This window comes from Cyclopterus lumpus, chromosome 17 (genome assembly GCF_009769545.1).
Source record: "Cyclopterus lumpus isolate fCycLum1 chromosome 17, fCycLum1.pri, whole genome shotgun sequence".
In the NCBI taxonomy this organism is placed as follows: domain Eukaryota; kingdom Metazoa; phylum Chordata; class Actinopteri; order Perciformes; family Cyclopteridae; genus Cyclopterus; species Cyclopterus lumpus.
The window spans coordinates 15,617,727-15,640,865 of NC_046982.1; the positions used below are offsets into that span (position 1 = coordinate 15,617,727).

Below are 23,139 nucleotides of genomic sequence, written 5' to 3' on the forward strand. Positions count from 1 at the left end.
CTCCCGAAATGTACCCACACTACTCCGCTCCTCCGCGACCTTCACTGGTTACCGGTGGCCGCCCGCATCCGCTTCAAAACATTGGTACTTGCGTACCGTGCTGCGAACAGATCGGGTCCGGTCTACATCCAGGACATGGTCTAACCGTACACCCCAGCCCGTTCACTTCGCTTGGCTTCTGCCAATCGGCTTGTAGCTCCTTCACTTCGAGCTAAACACTCAACAAAATCACGACTGTTTGCTGTGCTGGCTCCTCATTGGTGGAACAAGCTTCCCATTGACATCAGGACAGCAGAAAGTCTCTACATCTTCCGTCGCAAACTAAAAACACATATTTTTCGACTATACCTTGAATAGGGAAGGTAGAGCCGTAGTAGCACTTTGGTAGCACTTAAATGGCTCTTACTGATGGCACTTTGTAGTTTAACTTTATTTAAGAAATTGTACTTGCTTGATTCTTGTTGTTCTGAGTTTGGACTCATGGTTTAATGCACTTATTGTAAGTCGCTTTGGATAAAAGCGTCAGCTAAATGACATGTAATGTAATGTAATAATAAACATTGTGTCATGCTTTTGGCACTGGATGTTGATATTTGTTGAACAGAGAGAACAACACTCCTGGACTTATAGGCACTGCCATGTTTGGTAGAAGAAGTCTTTTTCACCTTCATTAGATCGCTTCGATCAAACACACGCCATGTTTGGTTTTGAGATGGAAACCGTGTACTCAGAGGACGGAAACAAGTTTAAATAACCAGAAAAACTAATATGTAGGCTGTAGTCTTTTACCCAATTAAGAAACAGGAACACTAATTTAGTAGTAGTAGTAAAAGCAAATGGCCCGACCCTGTCGCTCCTGAGATGGTCATAAGCAGGCGACTTCTTGAAGAACGGAATCTTCAGTGGACATCCAATAGTTGCCGAGACATTTCACTTATATTATAACTATAAATGTCAACCGTTAGTGCTTTAGAGGAAAATTCAGGGGATCACGAACATGTTGACAAAAAACTGTGCAAAAGCTATTTAGTAGACGTTCAAATATTTCCCCGGATAGGTGAAAGCTTTGGCTGCTGCTGGCGTTGAATGATAAATCAGAGGATCGCCAAAGTCATTGGGTTTCATTCACTGGGCACCATGCATGAATATCGGTGCCAAATTTCATGCAATCCATTTAATAGTTGTCGATCAATTTCACTGAAAACCAAAAAGAGTCGACCGAAGTCACTGTTGTCCTTGAATGATGGCAATCCATCCGAGAGTTGTGGAGATGTTTCGGTTTGGACCGAAGTGGTGAACAAATGGAATTGGACCCCAAAGCGCACACTCATAGGCTGCAGTGTTGAGGCCAAATTAAGACAATGGAAACAGTCATTTCGTTGTAGTAATAACACAAGACAGCTGTTGCACAAAAGTATCACCCTTGGCGTGGTCATGAAAAGCAAACACATTTGCAGCTTTATTAAACTAATCAAGTCCAATCTCCTTCTGGACACTGCACACCACAGTGAAATCAATCGGCTTAAGATACCATGTGACCACTGCGGCCCAAAGCCCAGCTCGTGATACGCCGACGCGTGCAGTAAATTACCATGTACGACCTGTCGATGGTCTCTGGTTTGTTCAGGTTTTATGTGGAGGCAAAGTGGTCCATCAGGATAAAACATGCTTCTAAGCATTCTCATATGTGAATGTACTTTGCCACTCTGGCATACTTTCTGTGTGGAGTCTATATTATTTCAGAGAGCCATTGGGGAGAGGGGTTAAAGCCTGGAATGTACACTATTTCCCCACAGGAAGCCAAGCATGGAAGTCTACCATTGCCCAACGCCCAGATCTTTCCATCACACACACAGTTGGCCGGCTTCTGAATTAGTACAAAAGTCAGAGATTCTCACACACACGCAAAGAGGGAAAAAAAACATCACAGAAAGCTGCTTTTGATCTTTCCTTCTCTTTTTTTTCAATTTTTTATTAAAGACATTTTTATCTTGGATACGTCTTACAGTTTCATTGTACAAAATTTCACATGACATTACAAAAATATTGAAAGGCAATTCTTATAATAAATGCACTGAAGCAGTCTGCCTTGAGAGCTTTGTTGTTCGTAAAACTTCATATTCACAAGTTGTCAACCTCACTGGATGACATCTGCTAAGCTTTGCCTCTTTAAAGCAGCACGTTTTACATTTACACAGGTCTGGACACACAAGTCATAGTGGGCGTTTCTTCAAAAGATATATTGGATGAATACACATGATACAGTATTGTACAATGTATGGCAGCACGTAGAATCTTCTGATGCTGTAAAAAAAAAATACTTTCCCTATAAGCGTCACGTCGACTTGTCTCAGTTACTTCAAAATGAGTGAGGACGATGCTTTTAGTCAGTGGTTTTAAAGTTGGTGTTTTTGCTCAAAAGTTAATTATATCAATGTCATGCAAACATCATTATTACTTTAAAAATTCAATGTAATGAATTTCGTCCATTTTAATGCAGAGCCTCATAGCCAGCCCTTCTGTGTTACTTTACAAGACTATGAGCTATTAAGAGGTCACAATGTCCCAAAATAATGAATATTGCTGGTTTTGCTAAATAGTGCTTCGACACTGCTCGAGGAATGTCCTTATCTTTACTTTAAGTGTATTTATGCCTGTGTAGCACACAGTATATCACAACTATGATTAGTAACAGTAAAGTACATGTACTGCATGTGATGCTATTTTTCCGCAGTGTTTCCGTCTCCGAGCTATGAGTCTGTTGGTGCAGGTGCCCGCTCTCTGTATGAAGAGGGGCACGATTGTAGGCTATAGACACTGAAATATATAGACATTAAGACACACTGGTTCAAAGGAAGACCTCACCCAAACACACACGGGCATATGCAAAGGGGACACACACACACACTCTCTCACACACACACACACTCTGACCTAACACTTGTGAGCACCCGCCTGGTACATATAACAGACAGTCATTTCATTAAATGGCTCAGTGGGGGCTCGTCCCAGCCAGCAGAAAGAGGCCCACATCCAACACACACTCTTTCACTGTACTTTACACCTCCTGTAACTTATGTGCACTTTCTAAGGAGCTACACTACATTATGGACATAACACAAGTTTACAAAATCTTACAAAGCTTTCAAAAAGCTTCACTTCAGGTCATTCAAGTGGTGATACACAGTACTTAGTTTAGCTAAAATGGTGCTATAAAAAAAGAAAAAAAAAAAAAATCACACAAACAATGCTTATGTTTGCAATAAAACCAAACAAAAACAACATCCTTCATGAAATCAAGGAATTCGTTTTTTTTGTCGTGATTTGTTAGTCACACAGTGAAGTGAGTGGCAGGAATATAAAATGTATTTCCCATGCTGGATGCAGCCGATGGGAGGAGGCACAAACGCCGCACACAGCTGCCATTTCTCAGGTTCTTTTTCATTTCAGACTTTTGTCCATGGAAAGGCCTCGACAGAGGAGAGTCTCCAATGATCTTCATAACAGAAGAGGTACAAATATCCTTGCTCCTCTCTCTTTTCCACATTAAAATGTCTGGCGAGACTGAGGAAAAAGATTTCCGTTGAGAAAGCAAAACTTGCTCGGCTGTTTTCCGTAACCTCTTCTCATCCACTGAGTTTGTCTGCATTATTCAGATCGTTGGGAGTTTATTCTATCCAGTATCGGCTGTAGCAGTGATTTAAATGGCACAGGTCAGGTTATCTCTCATCGTGATAGTCTTCTCTATGCCATGATGAGATGGTTGCTCCGCTCTCTGATGTCTGCCTGAGGAACGAGATCTTTCTTCACTGGGGCTGGCGAAAGGGTAGAGCGTCGACCTTTGAACTTGAACAAATCAGACACAAAGAATACCTGCAGAGTAAAAAGAAAACAATAACTTAAATGTCCCAATTGTTGCAAAAGTATAAAAATGTATAATGTATTGTATATGTGTGTTGTATGTCTATATGTGTATATGTGCCCTAGGCTGTAGCCTAGGGCAACACATAAAATAGAGAACCTTTGTTGAGACTGTCTGTCTGTCTGACTGACTGACTGACCGACTGTTGATCTCCTCCGCTACATTTCAGTAACCAAGCCAATGCGGGCTATGTGGGATTTATGGGGTAATGCATGTACATAAATGATTTAAATAAAGAAGCCTCGATGTATTTGAGACTTTGATTACCTTGATCAAAGCATTCAGATCAGCCTTAGACTACACATATAATATAAGTTAGAGATATATGTTTCGTTGGATTGTGGCTTCCTTCCGTTGCTCAAGTGCGTTACATTGAATGTCAAAGTGTCTCATGAACTATATCTACAAATAATTGTCCCCGTTTCATCCAGACCTGATCCTGCTTTCTATTGACCAGGGAATCGTAACGTTCCTTCCCTTTACAGATACATTAATTATTTCTAAATTAAGGACATTCAAATTCTTATTGATTTCCAATCTAATCTAATACGATTACAATATTACAACATAATAGAACCACTCACTATGCAGTAGGCCACCAGGGCTCCTTGCACAAAACCCGCCAGCACATCAGTGGGGTGGTGCTTGTGATCAGAGACACGGGACAGGCCCGTGTAGAACGACATCATGACGAGGGTGAACTGGGTCAGAGGGCGCAGCAGGCGAGCTCCATGCCAAGTGAAACGAGACTGCAGGTAAAACTGTACAAGACAAGAATTGTGAGGCGATATAGAAAGAAACTCTTCCGCACCTAGGGAGGGAAATTCCCTCTTAATACTTTGTATATTTATACACGATACAACAGAATGTGTGCGTGTTGAAAACAACTCAGCTACTCACCACCAGGTAAAGCATGGTGTACATGGAGAATGATGCATGTCCAGAGAAGAAAGACTTCCTGAGAAGAATGGAGGACAATCAACATTGCACCAGGACTTACAGTTTGTACAAATACATACGTACACTTTCTCTCTATTAGTCCCAGTACCTGGCCTCCTGAACTTTGCTCTCTGGCCCCTGACACTGGTAGTCAGTGATGTAGCCCAGGGAGCAGTTGATAGTGGAGAAGTCCGGCTTGCACACGTCGAGGAAGTGAGGGCGCATGCGGCCCACTGACACTTTGGCGATGTCAGTGAAGGACTGGCTGATGGCGCAGCCGAAGATGAACACGCCCACTTGCTTGTACAGCGCAGATATGTAGGGGTTCCCCACAAAGGACTTGGATCCCTCGTTCAGAAAGTAGATCCTGTAGCTCTCCCCGATGATGATCTGAATGGATGGGAAGTGATGTAACATTGAACGTGAATATCATGAATTGAACACAGTCCAAGTCCCAATGTCTAAATCCTAAGCACTTAATTCAAATCTCCCGAGGGCTCCATGAAAATGTACGAGTGCAGAAGAGCCAAAAATATTTGACGAGAAATAGGACAGCACTTTAAAAAGCATTACTTGGACAGTTAATGCGTTTGGCTAGCCGTGTGTGATGCTCACATTTCACATGTAATTTAATACTCAAGTGAGTGTTTATTTCTCATCATCTGGACATAATGAAAACCTAATAAAGCTGTTCTTGTGAGGTTAAGCTCTTTTCATGCTTTTTGACATCTCCTGCGCTCGCCAGATTTCACAGTGCACCAGCACTAAGCTCTTGTGGAAATATACATCAAAGTGTGTGATTTGGTGAGGGTGGACGTTTGGGCCCGGGATATAGAGAACTGTGATGGTCAGAGTGGAGAATTTAAGGGACGAATGTGACTAAATTAACTTTTTACGATGTTATTATGATAACATAATATTATGAAACAGAATTCAGTGATTTCCTCTGAAGTGGTGTGCAAAGGGCTACTTTAAAGTTGAATGTGTTTATCTGTGCCATTCTACTTCTGAGAAAATAGTGAGGCGACGTGGGAGGTAACTCAAACTGCGCAAGTGTGTAAATAAACCACCGTCTAAAACCGACAATTGACGTGTAAGGCGCACTTAAGGGGGAGGTGGACCGCCATAACTCAGAACAGCTGCTCCAGCTCAACACAGCCTTCCCAATGCCCTCATCCCCTGTTGTCTTCCAGCAGCTCACAAATGAAACTGTGGACGAGGAGCCAGAACGAGAGTGAGGGGGAGTTCGAGGTAGAAAGTGGAGGGACGGAGGTCAGAGGAACAGGAGGGGAGGATAGAAAGCTAGAAGAGGAGAGGAGAGGAGGAGAGAGGGGGAAGAAAGAGAAATAGAAAAGGTGAGAGGAGGAATGAGGAGGAGTGGAGTGGGAAGGAAAGGAGCAGGGGGGGGGCGGCACCGCTGGTTCTAATCATCAGAAACGCTGAGCTAGGTGGCGTGTCTGATTTTGGTGGCCATACTCCACCAGGCATGTCGGGGGCACGTTTGTTTTTCACCGCTCCGGCTGCGTCTCTGAAGCGTCTCTGGTTTCACACGGGGTTTCTGGCTGTTTTCATGTTAGTATCTCGGTTTCATCAGACATTCTTTTGTGGGGCGCAGAAATAAGTCTCACTCTGGGAACCACTCTATGCACAGGGATAGCCCTTGAGGAGATTTAACTAGCTGATACAGTGTGTTGTTTTCCACCATCCAGACCTTTAGAGCCAACTCAATAAAGCCCAGCTGCTTCCATGGGAAAGAGGGGATGGGGAGAAAACACATCTGGTTCCCCTTGTGTGAAAGATTTAACTATGTGAATGAATAAATGAACTGGCATTGTAAGATATGGAGCTGTTGCTCTCAGACCTCAAGAGATAATCATGGGTGCATAGATGATTTGAGGATCATGTCAAACGCCTCGTATTTCCACAATCACACCGCGGGGCTTTTGTTTCTTGTAAAATAGGTCTGCATAAATTATAAACAATGTGTCCTCTTTTAAGCTCTGTTCAGTGGGAAACTAACCACTAAATGATCTAATGTTGGTGTTTTCTGGCTCAGAAAACATAAATTCTGGCCAGAACGCTCCAGCATGGAGATGGATTGTTAAGTCACGTTTTGTAAGGGGAAAACGAGATATCTGGCAAAGTCTTCTTGTTTTGGGCCTTCACCACCACACCAATTAGGGTATTTAGCTGAACAACCATTGCATCAACCATAATTACATGGGTCCAGAACTCCTCATCACCATGAAAACGCCTGTGGCCCCGAGGCACTATTGTCTAGTGTGTTTTCGGCATTACAGTCCAATGTTCAATGCAATTTACAAATTAGATTAAATCAAGACAGGTAGAAACTGAGTGATGAGAAATAATAAAATGAAGGGAATAACGTAATGCTTGCTGCACACATAACCTTCGGCATACTTAGTGTTGGCATCTTTTCAGTTCAGCATCTTCTAAAAATGTAGTTCTGGGTTCTTTAACCTATTGGTGGAGCTGCTCGGAGACATTTTGTTGTTGTTTGCTATTGACACGGTGTCACCTTCACAAAATCGAAAGTAAATGGAGAGCGATGAATTGTTTATCCCTCCAGTGTAGGAAGAACTTAATCTCACTCTTTCTCCATGTCTGAAAACTGTGGTAGCAAAATATACTAAGCGGTTTTAAGCGGCAAATGGATAAAAATGAAATTGATAACAGGATGTGTGGATGACGGCTGAGTGGGCAGATCTTGGATACAACCTCACTGTTTTCTCTAAAGAGATTGCAACAAACTACAGAACACTTCGCTTGCTAAAGTGCCTTAATCAACCGAGTCATCTTGAGCCCCTGAGGAGAAAAGCCTTGAATAAATGTTGCTTTTTATCTGGAATGTGCTGAAGCCAAAAGAGAGGGAGAGATAGCAGGTATGAGGAGGTGTTTTTTCAATAATCATGAAGGATAATCTCAGTTTATACCCACAATGAATCGGATAAAGCCCTATAATGCAGGTTGCAACAAGGGTATTTCTCTAAAAATCAGGGCAGTGGGAATGGGTATGGACTGGTTGGAGAAAAGCATGTCCTTTCCATATTATAGTATAGTGTTGGAAATGTTATAATAAACAAAAAATTAGAGCCCCAAACTGGGCTTTCTGACAAATATTCCAATGCACTGAGGATGAGAAAATGATGTGGTCAATGTCTGGTATAAGGTGTCAGTGGGTGCTGCTTGTGATGGTGAAGGCTGTTGAAACACAAAAGAGTGATGATGACATTAGTGATCAGAGTGAGGTGACTTACAGAGAGGATGGTGATTAGAATGCCAGCAGCGCTAAGCACACCGTCGCTAATGGTGTCTCCATGTTTGGCCGGGTACATGATGGACTCATCATCGCAGTAAAACCCTCTATGGTAAGGCTGAACAGCACTGGTCTCAATGACCAAGAAAGGCAGGCCGGCTAGTGTGAAGAAGCAGTGAGTGGTACAAAGACAAAGAAGGGGGGTGGGGGGGTGAGGGAGAGAGAGATGGAGGTGCTGGGTTAATGATACGCAAATTACAGAGGTCGCAGGTACAAGCAAGCTGCAACAAGGGAACATCTGGGACAGGCTCAATCCATTCTGTGGCTATTATGTGACGAATTCATAAATAATGACTCCAGCATTGTTCAATATTTAGTATTAGAGGGAACTTTTGAGAAGACCTGTGTAGGTCTTAAAGGGCCATACATGTTTGTGTTTTTTTGCCATTTTCCAAACCACACTGAACATTTTTGGACTTTCTCTTATGGCTGCCGTTGGTTTCTATTGATTTTACTACAGAATGACAATGAGGAGACATTTGGAAATAAAAGGAACCTAAATACTACTTTACAATACAATTTTATGCTTTATTGTAATAACAATTGTAGTAACAATTGTATTTTGTGTTATTTCTTAGCAGATGTCAACAATTCACTGGTTCCATCTCCTCAAATTAACGTGTCAGAAGCATTTTCTTTATTTTCTGACATTATGAAGAAAACATGATTATTCAATCATTTAAGAAAGGTCAAGAGTTAACCATCGAGATTAGCAAGCCCTTGGTATTTTTACTTTATAAATGACTTTAAAACAGTAATCTATTTGCTTACAGTAGTTAAATAAATGGAATGCAATGGCTGGCCATAGGAAATCAATTTAAAAGCTTACATACACAGTAACTTTGGAAAATGGATGACAGTATTGCACAGCATACATGATTTGCAGCTAATGAGGTACAACACAAAACCACTGAGTGTGAGTCAGGGCCTGTCGAACCAATCATGTCTTTTGAGGTGTCACAAGCAAACCATTGGATGAACTGAGAGTGTCCCGACATATGTTCTCTAGTTCTCTTGCAGTACCACAGCAGGACTTACTGAGACCACAGGCATAGTGACGCCCACGGCTGTGAGCATGGTGTTGGACACCGTGCTGTCCTTATGGGTCAGCCCGATGCTGTTGTCATTGCAGAAGAAGCCTCTCTGGTAAGGCGGGAAGGGAAATTTGTGCAAAAACACGGCAACAAGCAACACTGTATGGTTGGACACACAGGATCAAAAGGTCAGACAGCTCTTTAACCCACAACAGTTGACAGCTACTTCAATAGACATTATCAACAGGAAGAAAAACAAAAGCACATATGACAGGAAATCTTAGAAATGCATACAAACATTTGAAAAAGCTCCCAATAGACATGTATTATGTATTTTTTACGCCTAGAATAGCATCAAGTGATCTCAAACAGGCCGAATTAGTGCTAAAAGGATTGGACGTGTCATGTTCTTAAGAAAGAGGACTGTTGCTGTTAACTGACAAGAAAAAACAAACAGTATCAGAGCCATCCTTCATTTCCAGCAGAGGCTTTCAAGTGCTCTTAAAACGGCCCACTTTAAGATGCCTTGGGGGGTGTCTGCGTCTGATCAATTTAGTGTCTTTCGCCACTTAAAGTGGCAAAAAGATCTTATTTATCTCTTGACAACAAACAAGAGTGGGTGTTACCGAGATGCAAGCCAAAAAGGATAGCTTATTTTCTCCATTTACCAAAGGCTTCAATGAAGGACTTTGAAATGTGTGGATGTGGGACCCATAGAGGCCTCAACTCTCTGACAGAATTTGGAAAAAACACTTTCAAATCACTTCAAAGTGGCATTTAACTGACGGCGGCGCTTTCAAGTCACTCTTTGAATAATTCTGTGATCTGCTGATACAAAAGGAAAACAAACATCAGCGTTCACTTTCTCACACACACACTCTCTCTCTCTCTCTTCCCCGGTCTCCGAGTCTCAAGAGCTAAAAAGCGCCAGGGTTCAGAGGTCAGTGCTGGGAGGTGCTGAAGGCGAGATGGTTGTGGTGAGGGGGGGGCATGATTTCTCAAGCCAAATGTCAACACACGCTTTAGTTGCTGAGCCCCTCAGCCCTTTACATCCACATCCACACAGCTGACTTTGGCCTTTGAAGGTGCAGCTGGGTCAAGCTCAGGTTACAGACAGAGTTCTGCTCCCTGATGGGAACTTCAGAAAGCTGGCCTTCCCTCCACATTCAGCAGGATTCACGTTATTAACTTTCTAGTTTTCATTCTCGCTCTCCAAACAAACACTTGGACGGAGATACAATCAGCTCCAGAGCAAGTCTGGTGGTGAAAGAAAGAGCAGGGTGGTATGTAACTGTACAAATATACAGTACCCTAAATCCCTTTAGTTCGCTTAGCCTGGCCATGAACGGACCCACACAGGAGTTCCCAGAACATAAAAATGTTATTACATTAGACAGTGCTGGATCTGAAATACATCAAACCTGACCCCGATAAATGCCTCTTTACAATTTCTCAGACCTGATACAAACCCCAAGGCCAGAGGCAGAGCTTGATATCAAGAGACAGAGAGGTGGCAAATGGGTTGATGAAATAAAGTGGCCACAGCTTTAAAAAGGAACCTGCGCAGGGCGAGTGCTTCAAACAGCTGGTTAGAAAGAAGAAGACAACAAGACACTGTCAGGTCCTGTTTTCCATAAACGCAAGAGGGGATTTCTTCTCCGCTCAGTCCTCCGACCCCTTCCATCCATCTAAACAGTGCAGCATCAGCAAAGAGTGCAGCATGTCAGGGTTTTCCCCTCCTCACCCCTTCCTCCTTTCCCGCTTTGAGGAGGAGGAGGAGGAGGAGGAGGAGGGTTTCCTTGTCTGGCCAACAACAACACCAGTCAGCAGGCGTGGGTATGTCTTTTGCATTAGATCAACATCAACCCAAAAACAACAAAAAAACAAGATGGAACTTTTTAGTTCCTAATGTCAACATCAGGTGTCTTCTATTCAATGTTCCCCTTAATTGATTAACAATCAACTGGGTGATCCTAATTGAAAATAAGCAAATACTGTGACTATAACTTTTTCAGCACATAACCAAGCACCGTCTCAAATCAAAATATGGGAGAAAACGTATCATTATGACACAGTTTTCAACGCTTGCCCATTTGCCTTTCCCCCAGTTCTGCGATGGCATGTCGCTGAAGTTTGTGGAAACTAAAATTAATGTATAAGTCTCACGGTGAATTAAATCCCCACCATATTTTGGTGGCATTCGCCAAAACACCAAGTGTGACTTATTAAAATAAACAGACGCACATTTTCCACTTGCAGGGATCTCTCACTGTCTGGCATAGAAATGCGTACATGTCTGAGTTGTGGTGTATACACAGATGCAGTTGTTTTCACTTGAAGCAGCCCATACACAAACTGCCCTGTCTGTCTGTCTGTCTCTAAACTGCAGTAGGGAAACCAGGTCTGTCTGCTGGGTTATATAAAAAAAAAAATATATATATATATATATATATATACATACACATACATATACATATATATACATATACAGTCAGTTTACATATATAGCCTGCTTTATTCCCTATAATACAAACACACAAACAAGGTAATGCTGACAATACATTGGCACAAACAATACATTTACCTGCAAACATAAATAAATCATACATATCAATGTCACATGTAGAGTACAGGCAAACATTCATACACATAAATGAACTTGTATGCATTTTAAGGTGAACTCAACTTAAGCATTTCAAACTGCAGATATCATTGTGTACATAATATCTCAATGTGTCCCATAGAAGTCTTCTGTCTTTGTTTTTATTTTGGTTGGTTGGTTGGCAAGTGTGACAAATTAAAATACTGATATATTTAAAACATTCCTTAAACTGAGACTAATGTCACAGTACAATGTTTAACTTTTTTATTTCAGGACTTCAATTAAAATGCTTCTGGCTCAATTTACCACTTCAACTCCTTTCAGTGCTCAAAGTTAAACTTAAACTTCAACTCTTGTAAGTACTTTTACTTCAACTAATAACCTACTTTAACTTCATTTTGTACTTACATTTAAACTGAAACTGATATTAGACGAAATTGTAGATTATTAACCAACTTTTACCTCGTGCTGAATCAGGGCAAAGCCCCCAAAAACATTATACTGTAAGACGATTAACTGGAAAACATGAAACCCACCTGATACAGCTTAATGTAAACTGAACTTGATCACCTCAACAAGATTAAAGCAAAATACCTAATAGGGGGCTTCTGCTTTCCTCATCAATATTTGTCAAGATTTAGCTCTAATCACCAATGAATCAGGGCGAATGTCTCCTCGAGTCTAGTGGACTGACTACTGGAGAGCAGGAGTGAGATTTCCCTGGATGCAGTTATACTAAACTGCAATCAGCGTGTGATAATGGAGGAATGGTGATTACCAGCACTAGCCCTCCATTTCCTCCTTGTGGTTGGTCTCTTTAAACCACATCCAGAAAAACACTGCTGGGTCATTGACAACCTTCTCTGTGGGAAGGTACATACATACAGAGCAAATCATGGGGATTTACCCTAGAGACGAAACTAGACTTAAACTAAATATAGTTGGTATGAAAAGGCTATTTATGGTGTCGACCTTTCATGGGATTGTTTTAACAATAGCTGGCCTGGTGCTTTCCCAATGCAGTGCAGCAACACTTTAGTTTTATATTGGGAACACTGCGTTGCCGTTTGCGCTCATGTTCGTACACCAATGTAAGGAAATGCGTGGTTATATCAGAGAAGAAAATAAACGAGTGAAAATAGTGAATAGTCAAAAGGTTTAAGCCGAAGGACGGGCACACCTTTTGAAGGACTTTTGGGTGCAAACTTTAGTGTAAAAATAATAAGTGACAAGCATAACCCAGTGTCTGCAGCTAATAAACATCAAGGGACCTGTGCTGATGAACACAAACACACACATCTGACCGCTTCACCACTGCCCTTAATTACTGCACTCATACAGATGTGTGTGTGTATATATATATATATATACATATTGTGCCAGATGTTGAGATGAAGGGAATTCCTGCTGGTGTGGAATGTGAGCTATTCTGGAAAATATAATGAGGAGTCAATGCAGAGGTGGAGTACAGGTGTGGCAGGACAGACCAAAGAAATATATCCCTCCAGGAGCAATTTATTAGTTTCCCCGCTGCCAGCACTATGGGGGAGGCTGAAAAAAATCATACTTTCACGAGCTAAGCTAGTGAATCTTAAATATGTCGCTTAACAGCAGTTAACGCTAAACATGTGGGCGCAGTTGCTAACGGGGCATCACTTGTTGCTAAGGTAACACAGCTGGTCGAGCAGAACTATGTTGGGTAACAAAAGGGATTTAACGTGATACGCTTTTAAATTGGTTTTAAGTTAGTTTCGTAATAGTTTCACTTACATTTAGTTAGGTAATTAATGCCGTTTAGCTAGCTTAACATAAAAGGACAGGATCAGTAGAAACGTTTCCTCTGACGTTAAATAAAAAAATCTTCATCCAATACGCCGGTTATCTAGCTAGAGTTATGGGGGATATCATATTATTAAAAGGGGAAAAAAACCCTCATATGGTAGATAAAGACAATTTGAGTTGACCGCGGTGTCTTGTACACGAGCCCTGTAACTTTCAACGTACACATTAAACTGTTAAAGTACAACGAGCCAATATTGAGCGTCAAAAGGCCCCAAACCATCTTAGAAATACCCGTGATATAACGTTAGTTACACACGTACATACATGTCAGTTACATACATATGGCATCATCATGCGTGTTACAGGTGACGGTGAGTCGCATTCGGTGTGTCTCTTACCGAGAAACAGGCAGAAGAGGTCCACTCCGACCAGCAGCTTCCTCCTGCTGTGGTCTTTGCCGGTGTTGTTGTTCAGTGAACTCACGCCGTTCCTCGTCTCCGCAGCCATCGTTTTCTCATATATCAAACAGCGTTGCATTTAAAAACGCGTTACGTGGTTCAAACACACAAAAAAGAGAATACAGGTCTCGTTACAAGCTATCGCAGTGCGTTTACTGCGTTTTATACCATCTACAAGTGGCTGGCGAGTCTACTTTGAGTCCTGAGGAGGAGTCGTCATGAGAGTTTTAAAGAATACTTTTTCAGAAAAAACGCGCTCTCTCGAAACGTAAATCACTAGTTTCCTGTCTTCTAACAATCGCAGCCCGCTTTCTTCTAACTTCTCACCATCCTTAACTCCTCTCTTTAGGGGCAGTGAATCCTGGGACAGCCTTCCAAGAAGACCACTCCTCCCGCTCCTCCCCTTTCAATTAATGCCATATGCTCCTTCACACACACGCCCACCCCTGGGTGCTGCTCACTGAAACTCGGCAGGAACGAGGGGGATTTACAAAGCCGTCAGCCAGAGAATGACAAATATCCAGTAAAAGGAGGTCAACGTGTACATACACGTGGTTAAGTCTAGCCCCCTCCTCCCTATTTTTTTATTCGTGTACTATTTTTTTTCTTGACATGTTATATTGGTAAGCAGTCTACTGGGGGTGGGGGGGTGGGGAACCAACACACAATGATGTAATACACTTTAAGTGGAACATACTGTTACCCATGAAAAATGAAAACTCCAAAAAAATAAATGGAATGAAAACGAAGATGGAGCATGTGGCTCATATGTGCCACCTTGACAAAGTATCAGGTGAGTGGAGTGCCAAAAAGGAATAGGATAAGAGGGGAAGAATTTGCCCTTACATCAAGGGGTGAACGTTACAGGAACTACACTTTGTGATTGTTCCAGTAGTCTGTTATAATCAGGGACACACTCATCAAAAACAAAAATCAGAAACAAATATTTATTATATGTAACACAGAAGCAAAGGAAAATCCAAATGCAAAGAACACATTGACAAACAAATCCTTAATTGTAAGCTTTAAAGTGAAAAGTGGCTACGTTATGTCATTGCTCTTTGGATTAAGAGCAATGATTAAGTGTGCTTCATTAACAGAAAAGAAAAGTGTAGAACACAATGTGATATATGCACAGCAAAACTAAAGGAAAAAAGAAAGTGAAATAAGAATTATAGTGGTCACATCAGCAGGGTAATTCACAATCATTTCTTTTCTCCTCTGGACAGGATCAAAAGCCATTTTCAACTACATGGCAAACTGATCTTCATGGTGCCGTTACTTGCTTCAGCCAGTGTGGTAATCAGAAGGTGTCAGCATATAGCGGCGGGGGAGGAAGGAATTCCAGCTCAGCGAAGTCAACCTCCTGTTCACTGTCACGAAACATAATGGGACACCATAATTCAGGAGGAGGATGCCAAACAACCTTTAAAGTACTGTGTTCAGTCTACGAGTACAAATATGAATAAAAAGAACCAACGAAGCCAAGCTTCTCTTGCCGATTAGCAGGAAACCTGTCAACACTTACGGGTACGGAGGCTCCTCCACACCACACAAGAAGTCTGGAAAAAGACGAGCAGATACAAATGCCACATTAACTTTGAACTGCAATCTGTCCTGCGCCATGTCCCCCGGGTTACAGGGGCCAGATAGATGGCAAAACAAGTCTTTTTCCATTACAGGCAAGACGCCAACCTGACTGTCGGGTCTAAAGAGATTTGCAAGTGTCCTCTTAGCTCCACCATTATCAGTAAGAGTGACACAAGTGGTGACAACAGTGGAGTCATGGAAAAACTAAAATAAAAAATAAAAATATGTAAACTTACTTGATGGCTCAGCACTTTGCATAGGAGACAATGGATACGATGAAGAAGGGGAAAAAAAAGTGTTATAATCATCAACGTGCTCGTTGATTACAGAATTTTTATATCACAGCATCAGTAAACATAAGATAAAAAGTAAAGTAATGGTTGAGGTTCTGGATAAGAGAATACTGTACTTTGTAGGGGTTTCTCCGCCGCTACCAGGGATGTCATCAAATGTATCTTTGCGGTGCTGAAAGAAGATGGCTAGTTTCTGCAGGGCCTCGTGTCTTGTCCTAGATATTGAAGACAAGACATTTTTGGGACTCGTTTTACTCCCGGAACTATTACTTTTCATTACTAATCAGTGGCCTACAGGAGGCGAGGAGCACCAACACAATTATGATCCAATACAGTAATCATGAAATAAATACAACCGTTACAAAGTGACAGAAGGCCTGTCCTGTGCCCGCAGAACAGGGACGTCTTTAACAGGCAAGACTTTAGAGATTTTAGGCTAAACTTTACTGAAACACACACACACACACACACACACACACACACACACACACACACACACACACACACACACACACACACACACACACACACACACACACACACACACACACACACACACACACACACACACACACACACACACACACACACACACACACACACACACACACACACACACACACACACACACACACACACACACACACACACACACACACACACACACACACACACACACACACACACACACACACACACACACACACACACACACACACACACACACACACACACACACACACACACACACACGATACTAATGGTAGTCCATTTAATCAAAAATCATTTACAAAAGCAAAAATGCCAAATATTTGCTTGTTTCAGTCTCAAGTGTGCTGAAGTAAACTGAATATCTTTGGGATTCAGACTTCTGGTCGAACAAAACAACCCATTTGAATACCTCCCCTTAGGTTCTGGGACATAATACTGGGTGTTTTTCAATATTTCCCATTTTATAAAAAATTTATTGAGAAAATAATCTGCTGCTCTAGTATGGCAAGTAGCCTCCTACTTAGTGTCATCCAATGCATAATCGTTTGTCTTTGGTCTCTACTGTAATCACATAATAGGACACCAGGACCAATCCCTAAAATGTCCGGGCTGATGTAAAATGTCTTTAGCGCTCCACTTTATTTTTCTTCTTTCCAATGTTTAATATTCAGTTAATCATGAAGTATATAGGTATGTACATACATTACATGATGCACGTTCGCCGTCTTGAGAGGTAGATGTAGAACGATTTATGTACATATGGGTAAGCAAGGGAAACGAGCCAAGGCATCCGCTAACTTACTGCGTGTGTAGGTCTTCCAGGTTGGCATCGCTCAGAGTGTGCTGGCCGCTGACATAACCACATGCTGTCAAAGAAGTAGGCGAGGGAGGGGTGGGGGTGAGGACAGTATGACAGAAGAGGGAGGGAGTCAGGAAGCGGCATGGTAGAAGTGTACATCAAAAGGCATTTTACAGCCTCCCATATGTCAAAGCATAGCATAAAACAACCACGGGGAAAGCAGGCATTTCCCTTTAAGCCAGAAGGCAGAGAGGGGGTGGGGGGTGGCGGGGCACCATGTTCTGTTTTACTTCAAAAAGGACCGGCTGTAAAATGTACTCACACATCTCAGGCAGTGAGGCCGTCTGATGGGGACCGCTACTATACAGAATGAAGAGAAAGAAAAATACATTTACGACATGGCCACATTAATCCAATCATATCTTTTAGAAGGGCTGACTTGTATGTACTCTTGTGGGGTCAATGGTTTCCGTCATTCTTCATAGCAACACCACTGATTTGAAAGCAACTTTAAGCCACAGTAAAAAAGGACATTACTTACTGGCTCTCACTGGAGGGTGAGAGGGTCTCATCTTCACAGGCCCACTCTTCACTGTCATCTGTGACTGTGGGAAAACACATTGGTTTGATTAAGCATAGTGCGCTTGCTGATGATAGATGTTTGGCACGGTGGAGACTCAAACCACCAGCTCACATGGAATACTTTCACAATCATAAAACAACACATGGCTGTCAAGCAGATGAACACTACTGAAGTTATTCAGGCCAAGCATTGCATCGTGTGAGTCTTTGGGCTCGGTTTCAACCTCTGTGCAACTGTTCAGTCAGTCATCAAGTCCTACAGTATATTAACCAGTTCAGGGTAGGAGGTGACAGTGAAAACCAGTCTAACAATAGTTGGTTAACCATAGACCTCAATGCATTTGTGGAGAGGCTACTGGCACTTACAGCTGCTCGTTAGTACAGGGTGGTTCGAGGATCTGCAAAACAAAGAAAACTGTTATGAGCGGGAACATCGCATGTTACAATCTTTCTTTTTTTGTTATTTAGAAAACAAAACATTTCGTCAGTGAGCTACCCAGTACCTGCTCCCAATGCTGATGGTATCTCCCTCCAGGTTGCCTCCTCGTCCAGCTGCTTGGGCCTTCTTGCCAAGTTCCAGCATCTCTTTGATATTTAGTTCTACGTTCATCACTGAAATGTAACCGTCTGAAATACCCAGAATAGAGCAGTTACTGAAAAGCTGTGTTGTAAATGTGAAAAAACAAAAGAATCCTGTTAACAAGTCCCATTACTTCCATGTGAGGCACCTATTTGTAGTTCAACATACTTTTGTAAGTCCACAATTACTTAGGTTCTTAAAGTTTAAGTCCACAATCTGGCATCAACACCAATACGTCTAAACTCACAACTGTGGTTGGCGTCTCGGGCCAACCATTTGCCTTTGGGGCAGCTGGTGGTGCGAATGATGCCGACCGTGTCTCCGCTCTTCACCGGCAGGTCATTCTTGCGAACCTTGCTACCCACCATCACCTTGGCGTGGTACATGGCCTCCTCTTCGCCAGTCACCTGGAGTCAAAATTTCAGCCATGAGGTCGATTGATTTCGGAGCAGCGAAGCAGTGCATTGTTTGCTGCTCTTCACTGACCATCGTGGTGACACCAAGATATTTTTAAAAAAAAGGTAGGATGTAATACTTTCAAAGTAAATCAATAAAGCTAAAAGACCATTACAGACCTTTCAAAAGTGGACAGTCTAACTTACTTTGAACTTCTTTTTCATTTCATGTTCCTTCTTCTCCCTTTCTTTTTGCTCTTTTTTCTCCTTCTCCAGTCGGTGCTTTTCCCTCTTCTTCTGCTCTTTAAGGTCAGCATTGGGTGGGCTTTGGCGTTCTCTACTAAAAACAAATCAGACTGTTAAGTGCCAAAGAAAACCAACAAATTATTTTCCATAAAGATTACGTGAACCGTCATCATATAAATGGATCCATATGCTGGTAAAATAAAAGAACCGACTATTATTAAGGAACGCTATTTCCAATGTGAAAACAACAAAACAAGCGTTTCGCCAGCTGCGGGAGACGAGAGGTCCAACATACCTGTGGACGTGATTATGGACCCAATGAGCGTGTTCTCCCGATACACCGCCCCTGCAGTTTGATTACCACAGTAAAAGAAAGTCAATGGCTGCCTTCCATCTGACAAAGACATTGATAAAACATATGACTTGTATGTTAAAAGAAAAAAAAAAAAGAAAAAGAAAAAGACCTACCACGGATTTCGTGGCCATATGTGAAGAGACACCTCCTCCTTCTTCAAATAAACAGATGATTATTCTGTTATTGACCAAAGATGATTAGACGGAACAAAGCCCATTCCATTGTTTCAACATTGCATACCATAAACCTAACTGTTCTCTTATAGCATACTCACTAAGATGATTATACGCAATTAAGTTTTTTTTTTTTTTTTACCATAGAGTTGTTGGCAGCATATGGATCTGTAAAAATGGTAAACGAGGAAGTTAAACAGGGAAAACAAAAAACTCTGCGAATGATCTTTGTCAAGAATAATCAATGTATTGAGTAAACATTCGTACTCTTCAGAACACCTCTTCGCTCACGCGAGTTAAGGCCCAAGATTAATTTGTTGATATTTTCGACATCCTCATACACATTGTCACACGCTTCGTAGTAACTGTCCTGTTGAGATACACTACAGGGGAGCAGACAATCAAATTGTACAAGCAGTCAACACACTGAAACGAGCAAAAACATTTATCAAAGTGCGATTGCACTCACTCCAAACCTCACCTTGGATGTGATTGAATCCCATCATTCAAATCTGCAGGACCAACATTGTCCGTTTCCTGTGCAGCGGAGTGAGACTCAGCATCTCCCAGATCAGTCTCATCAGCTTGAGTGCTAGAGAGAGGATCTGTGATCGCCTCCTCACTCTGAGACCATTGCTCTGATACAGCAGGCTCTGGGAAAGCCGAGAAGTTTATTGGTTCAGGAAAGCTGGCGGGATCGAGGGGTATTATGTTTTGACTGCCAAGGTTCAGATTTTGGATGCCGGTTCTCATAAGGGGCTCGAAAGGATCACACACCAATAAGTCAGGTTGTGGCTCCTCAAAACCGATGAGCCTGCAGACATCTTGTACAGGAAGGTCAGTGCTGACTAAGTCAAAGGTCTCCAGTTCTAGCGCACCAATGTCAACAGCTTCTCCCTCTGCTGTTTCCATCTCTGAAATCTCAAAGTCTGGAAACTCTGGATTGTCCAGTCCAGAGTGGGCGACGGATGGGTGCTCAGCCTCTGGCTCTTCGCTTGGTGCTTGGCTAAGACCTGGTGACACCTCTAAAATAAGAAACCAAAATCAGCACTTGAACAGATGTTTAAACTAACCACAAATAAGTATAATGAAAACTGCAGTACGTGTAATGCACATCAAGCGATGTCCAAGTAAAATACAACTTCTTGCTGTCATATTCCTCAGTCTGTAGCCATAAAAAGAGACAGGGGGCCACAAAAGTAAATGGAAAACAAACAGAAACAAGATATTAAACTAAGTTAACATACCGTTAACTGTGGGTCGGAGGTAACAGCTGAGATCTACTGATGGAGGTCTGTGGGGCTTTGGTGGCAATGGTCCCAGTAACCTCAAGTCAGGTAGAGGCCTCTTTCGAGGAGCAGAGGATGAATGAGGTTCACCAGTCCTGTCAGAGGGAAGAGATTTATCCCAGCCAAACTGCTTATCCAGCACAGACCCTAGTCATTGGAAAACACAAAATAGCAAATGCATTAAAAAAAAATCTGCATTAGAATATAGTCTGATTATTATTTTTTAAATCACTGAATATGACTTACTATGTGCAGAGTGGTTTACTTTGCAGAAAGGCCGGGCCGATAGACAAGCCATGGGTGGAAGACAGACTGGTGAGGGTCTGGGTAGCTTGGGTTCAATAATGTTCTTTTGCGGCAAAGGGAACCCCATGTCTCTCGAGGCGTAGTCAGGAGAACGCAAGCTCTTAGGTTTGGCAGAGATCAACATCTGCCTGCGTGAAAACTTCTTTTTGGCTTTCTCCAAGGTGCTAATAAATTTGTTGTTGGAATCGACACTCGTCTCTGCAAGAGGAGGGGTGATTGGGATATTATGGCTGTGGAGGGGGACCTCAGCAGTTGATTGGTAACTTTCAAATGAAAGCCCATCTTCTGTAGTTTGTTTTTCCACCGAGAGTAACGCACCGGGAGCACTTGAAGGTCTGGTGGTCAAATCAGCATACGTAGGCTCCTCTCCATTTTCTGCACTGACCTTTGATGCCTTGGCAGACTTAAAAGGAAGCAGCAAACCTTTCTTCTTGATTTTAGTGTGTGGCGGGACTTCTTTCCCTGGTTCTGGATCCAGTTTGTGCTCCTTTTTGGCTGGCGGCTCTGTCTTTTGCTCTTTAACAGGAAGGACAGGAAGCACCAGAGGCATGTGTCTGTCTTTGAGGGACTGCCTTGTTGTGCGGTCTCCATTAGCCGGCTGAGATGGGGGGGAGGTCTGCTGAAGTTGTGGTGGAAAGGAAATTGGTCGCTTACCGCCAGATGCCCGCAGCCCATCGCTGAAGATGACCCGGGGAACCACTGGTGTCTCGTTTTCTACAGCAATATTAATACTGCTGACCACGGAGCTGCTGTGACCTCCAGGAGGAAGAAGGTGTTTCGGTTTCTCTGAAACAGCTGGTCGACTGGTTTTGGATTGAGCTAAGAGGGCCTCTTCCTGAAACCTGGCCCTCAGAGCTTTGAAGTGGCTCTGTCCCTCAATTGAAGAAGAAAAAATAAATCAAGAATTATTAGTTTAATAGAAATGCGATTACTTTCATAGACAATGTAATTGATGGTTGATTTAAGGAGACACACCCCAATACTGACAACCTAATTTAAGGGTAAGTTTACAAAAAATTACCAAAAGTATTTTCTCACTCACGCCATCTCTCCAGTGGTAACCAGTTGTACCGTTTGTTTTGAAATTCATCTTAATATTTCTGACTTCACCCCAATACATTGGAGCTTCAATAATAAAAGTTGTTCTATTGATCTCGATCTAGATAATCAATTCGAGCCATTTTGTGTTCCAGTACATTTGCTGGTTTCCTTTGTCTTCTATGATTGTAAACAGAATATGTTTGAAGTTTGAACTATTGGGTGGACAAAACAAGACATTTTATAAACAAAAACAAAACTTATTAAAACAAAAAATATATATACAGATGAATCAATTATGAGAATAAGTTAGTCCACAAAACACACAGTTGACTATTAATATGCATGTCTAAGTGTTATTCAGAATAACGGTTAGTGTTTTTCACAAAATTTGATGCAACTGAATTTGTTTATATGCAATTTTTCAATTCTGTGAGCAACACAAACTAAATTCAATTGTCAGCCATCGTTATGGAGGTGGAGGCAGATACCTCAGAGATGTCTGAACCATCTGCATGACTAGCATGAGAAGTAGCTAGATGATAGCGTGTTGTTTAGTTTGCATGAATGTAGCTGCTATAGTATGTCACACACGGGGTAACAGCTAGCCAAGGGCACGGCCATAAGGCTAACATTACCTGCACTTAGCTGTCGGTCCTCAAGCTAAAGTCATTCACAACAACATCTTTAAAAGTTACCTCTTCCATTGTAGCTCGTTTTGCTCATCACTGTTCAGCTGTGTACATTTGAGAAGCGGCCTTAACTGTGTGGACGCTGCTGGCTGCGTAGATACATTAAGACGGTTTACGCAAAAACAAACAATTTGAACGCGCCGCCGTGAGACGCGAACGAGACGCACCTGCGTGCTATGCGTGATCTCGTGACGTGCGCGTGCATGATGCGTAATTGTCAAATCAGAAGCGCCGG

At 42.2% G+C, this 23,139-nt stretch overlaps 2 protein-coding genes across 7 annotated transcripts; both read right to left on the minus strand.

Moving 5' to 3' along the window:
- Positions 1 to 1,942: 1,942 nt before the first annotated feature.
- LOC117746779 (phospholipid phosphatase 3-like) lies at positions 1,943 to 14,493 on the minus strand. Of its 2 annotated transcripts, none has more exons than XM_034556084.1 (6): positions 14,015 to 14,489; positions 8,140 to 8,297; positions 4,971 to 5,251; positions 4,823 to 4,880; positions 4,507 to 4,683; positions 1,943 to 3,873 (listed from the first exon to the last, which is right to left on the minus strand). In XM_034556084.1, the coding sequence occupies exons 1-6, from the start codon at positions 14,151 to 14,153 to the stop codon at positions 3,745 to 3,747; spliced, it is 942 nt and encodes a 313-aa protein (XP_034411975.1). In that variant the 5' UTR covers positions 14,154 to 14,489; the 3' UTR covers positions 1,943 to 3,744. The 2 variants fall into 2 exon arrangements, with proteins under 2 accessions (XP_034411975.1, XP_034411976.1); XM_034556085.1 differs by lacking the exon at positions 8,140 to 8,297 and adding an exon at positions 9,237 to 9,391 and having other exon boundaries at positions 1,944 to 3,873; positions 14,015 to 14,493.
- A 610-nt stretch (positions 14,494 to 15,103) lies between these two features.
- On the minus strand, positions 15,104 to 23,082 carry si:ch211-188c16.1 (uncharacterized protein LOC562677 homolog). 5 transcript variants are annotated; one of them, XM_034555949.1, is made up of 19 exons: positions 22,911 to 23,082; positions 21,115 to 22,048; positions 20,827 to 21,015; positions 20,061 to 20,604; positions 19,847 to 19,962; positions 19,722 to 19,747; positions 19,520 to 19,560; positions 19,347 to 19,397; positions 19,013 to 19,145; positions 18,658 to 18,817; positions 18,334 to 18,457; positions 18,197 to 18,228; positions 17,790 to 17,853; positions 17,571 to 17,608; positions 17,252 to 17,315; positions 16,074 to 16,172; positions 15,901 to 15,914; positions 15,603 to 15,636; positions 15,104 to 15,440 (listed from the first exon to the last, which is right to left on the minus strand). In XM_034555949.1, exons 1-19 carry the CDS (start codon positions 22,917 to 22,919, stop codon positions 15,362 to 15,364), a joined length of 2,751 nt encoding a protein of 916 aa, XP_034411840.1. In that variant the 5' UTR covers positions 22,920 to 23,082; the 3' UTR covers positions 15,104 to 15,361. The 5 variants fall into 5 exon arrangements, with proteins under 5 accessions (XP_034411840.1, XP_034411843.1, XP_034411842.1 ...); XM_034555952.1 differs by having other exon boundaries at positions 15,104 to 15,447; XM_034555951.1 differs by having other exon boundaries at positions 21,115 to 22,042; positions 22,911 to 23,006.
- Positions 23,083 to 23,139: the final 57 nt, after the last annotated feature.

Bases quoted from the DNA above. Each gene is read 5' to 3' on its own strand.
- LOC117746779 (XM_034556084.1), bottom strand. From the start codon at position 14,153: ATGCAACGCTGTTTGATATATGAGAAAACGATGGCTGCGGAGACGAGG. The intron at 8,298-14,014 runs GTAAGAGACACA...TCTTCACACTAG, and splicing joins CCTCTTCTGCCTGTTTCTCG to CCGGCCTGCCTTTCTTGGTC. The intron at 4,881-4,970 runs GTACTGGGACTA...CATTCTTCTCAG, and splicing joins AGCAAAGTTCAGGAGGCCAG to GAAGTCTTTCTTCTCTGGAC.
- si:ch211-188c16.1 (XM_034555949.1), bottom strand. The intron at 19,748-19,846 runs GTACGAATGTTT...CCATTTTTACAG, and splicing joins GCGAAGAGGTGTTCTGAAGA to ATCCATATGCTGCCAACAAC. The intron at 19,561-19,721 runs GTAAAAAAAAAA...GTTTATTTGAAG, and splicing joins ATGCTGCCAACAACTCTATG to AAGGAGGAGGTGTCTCTTCA.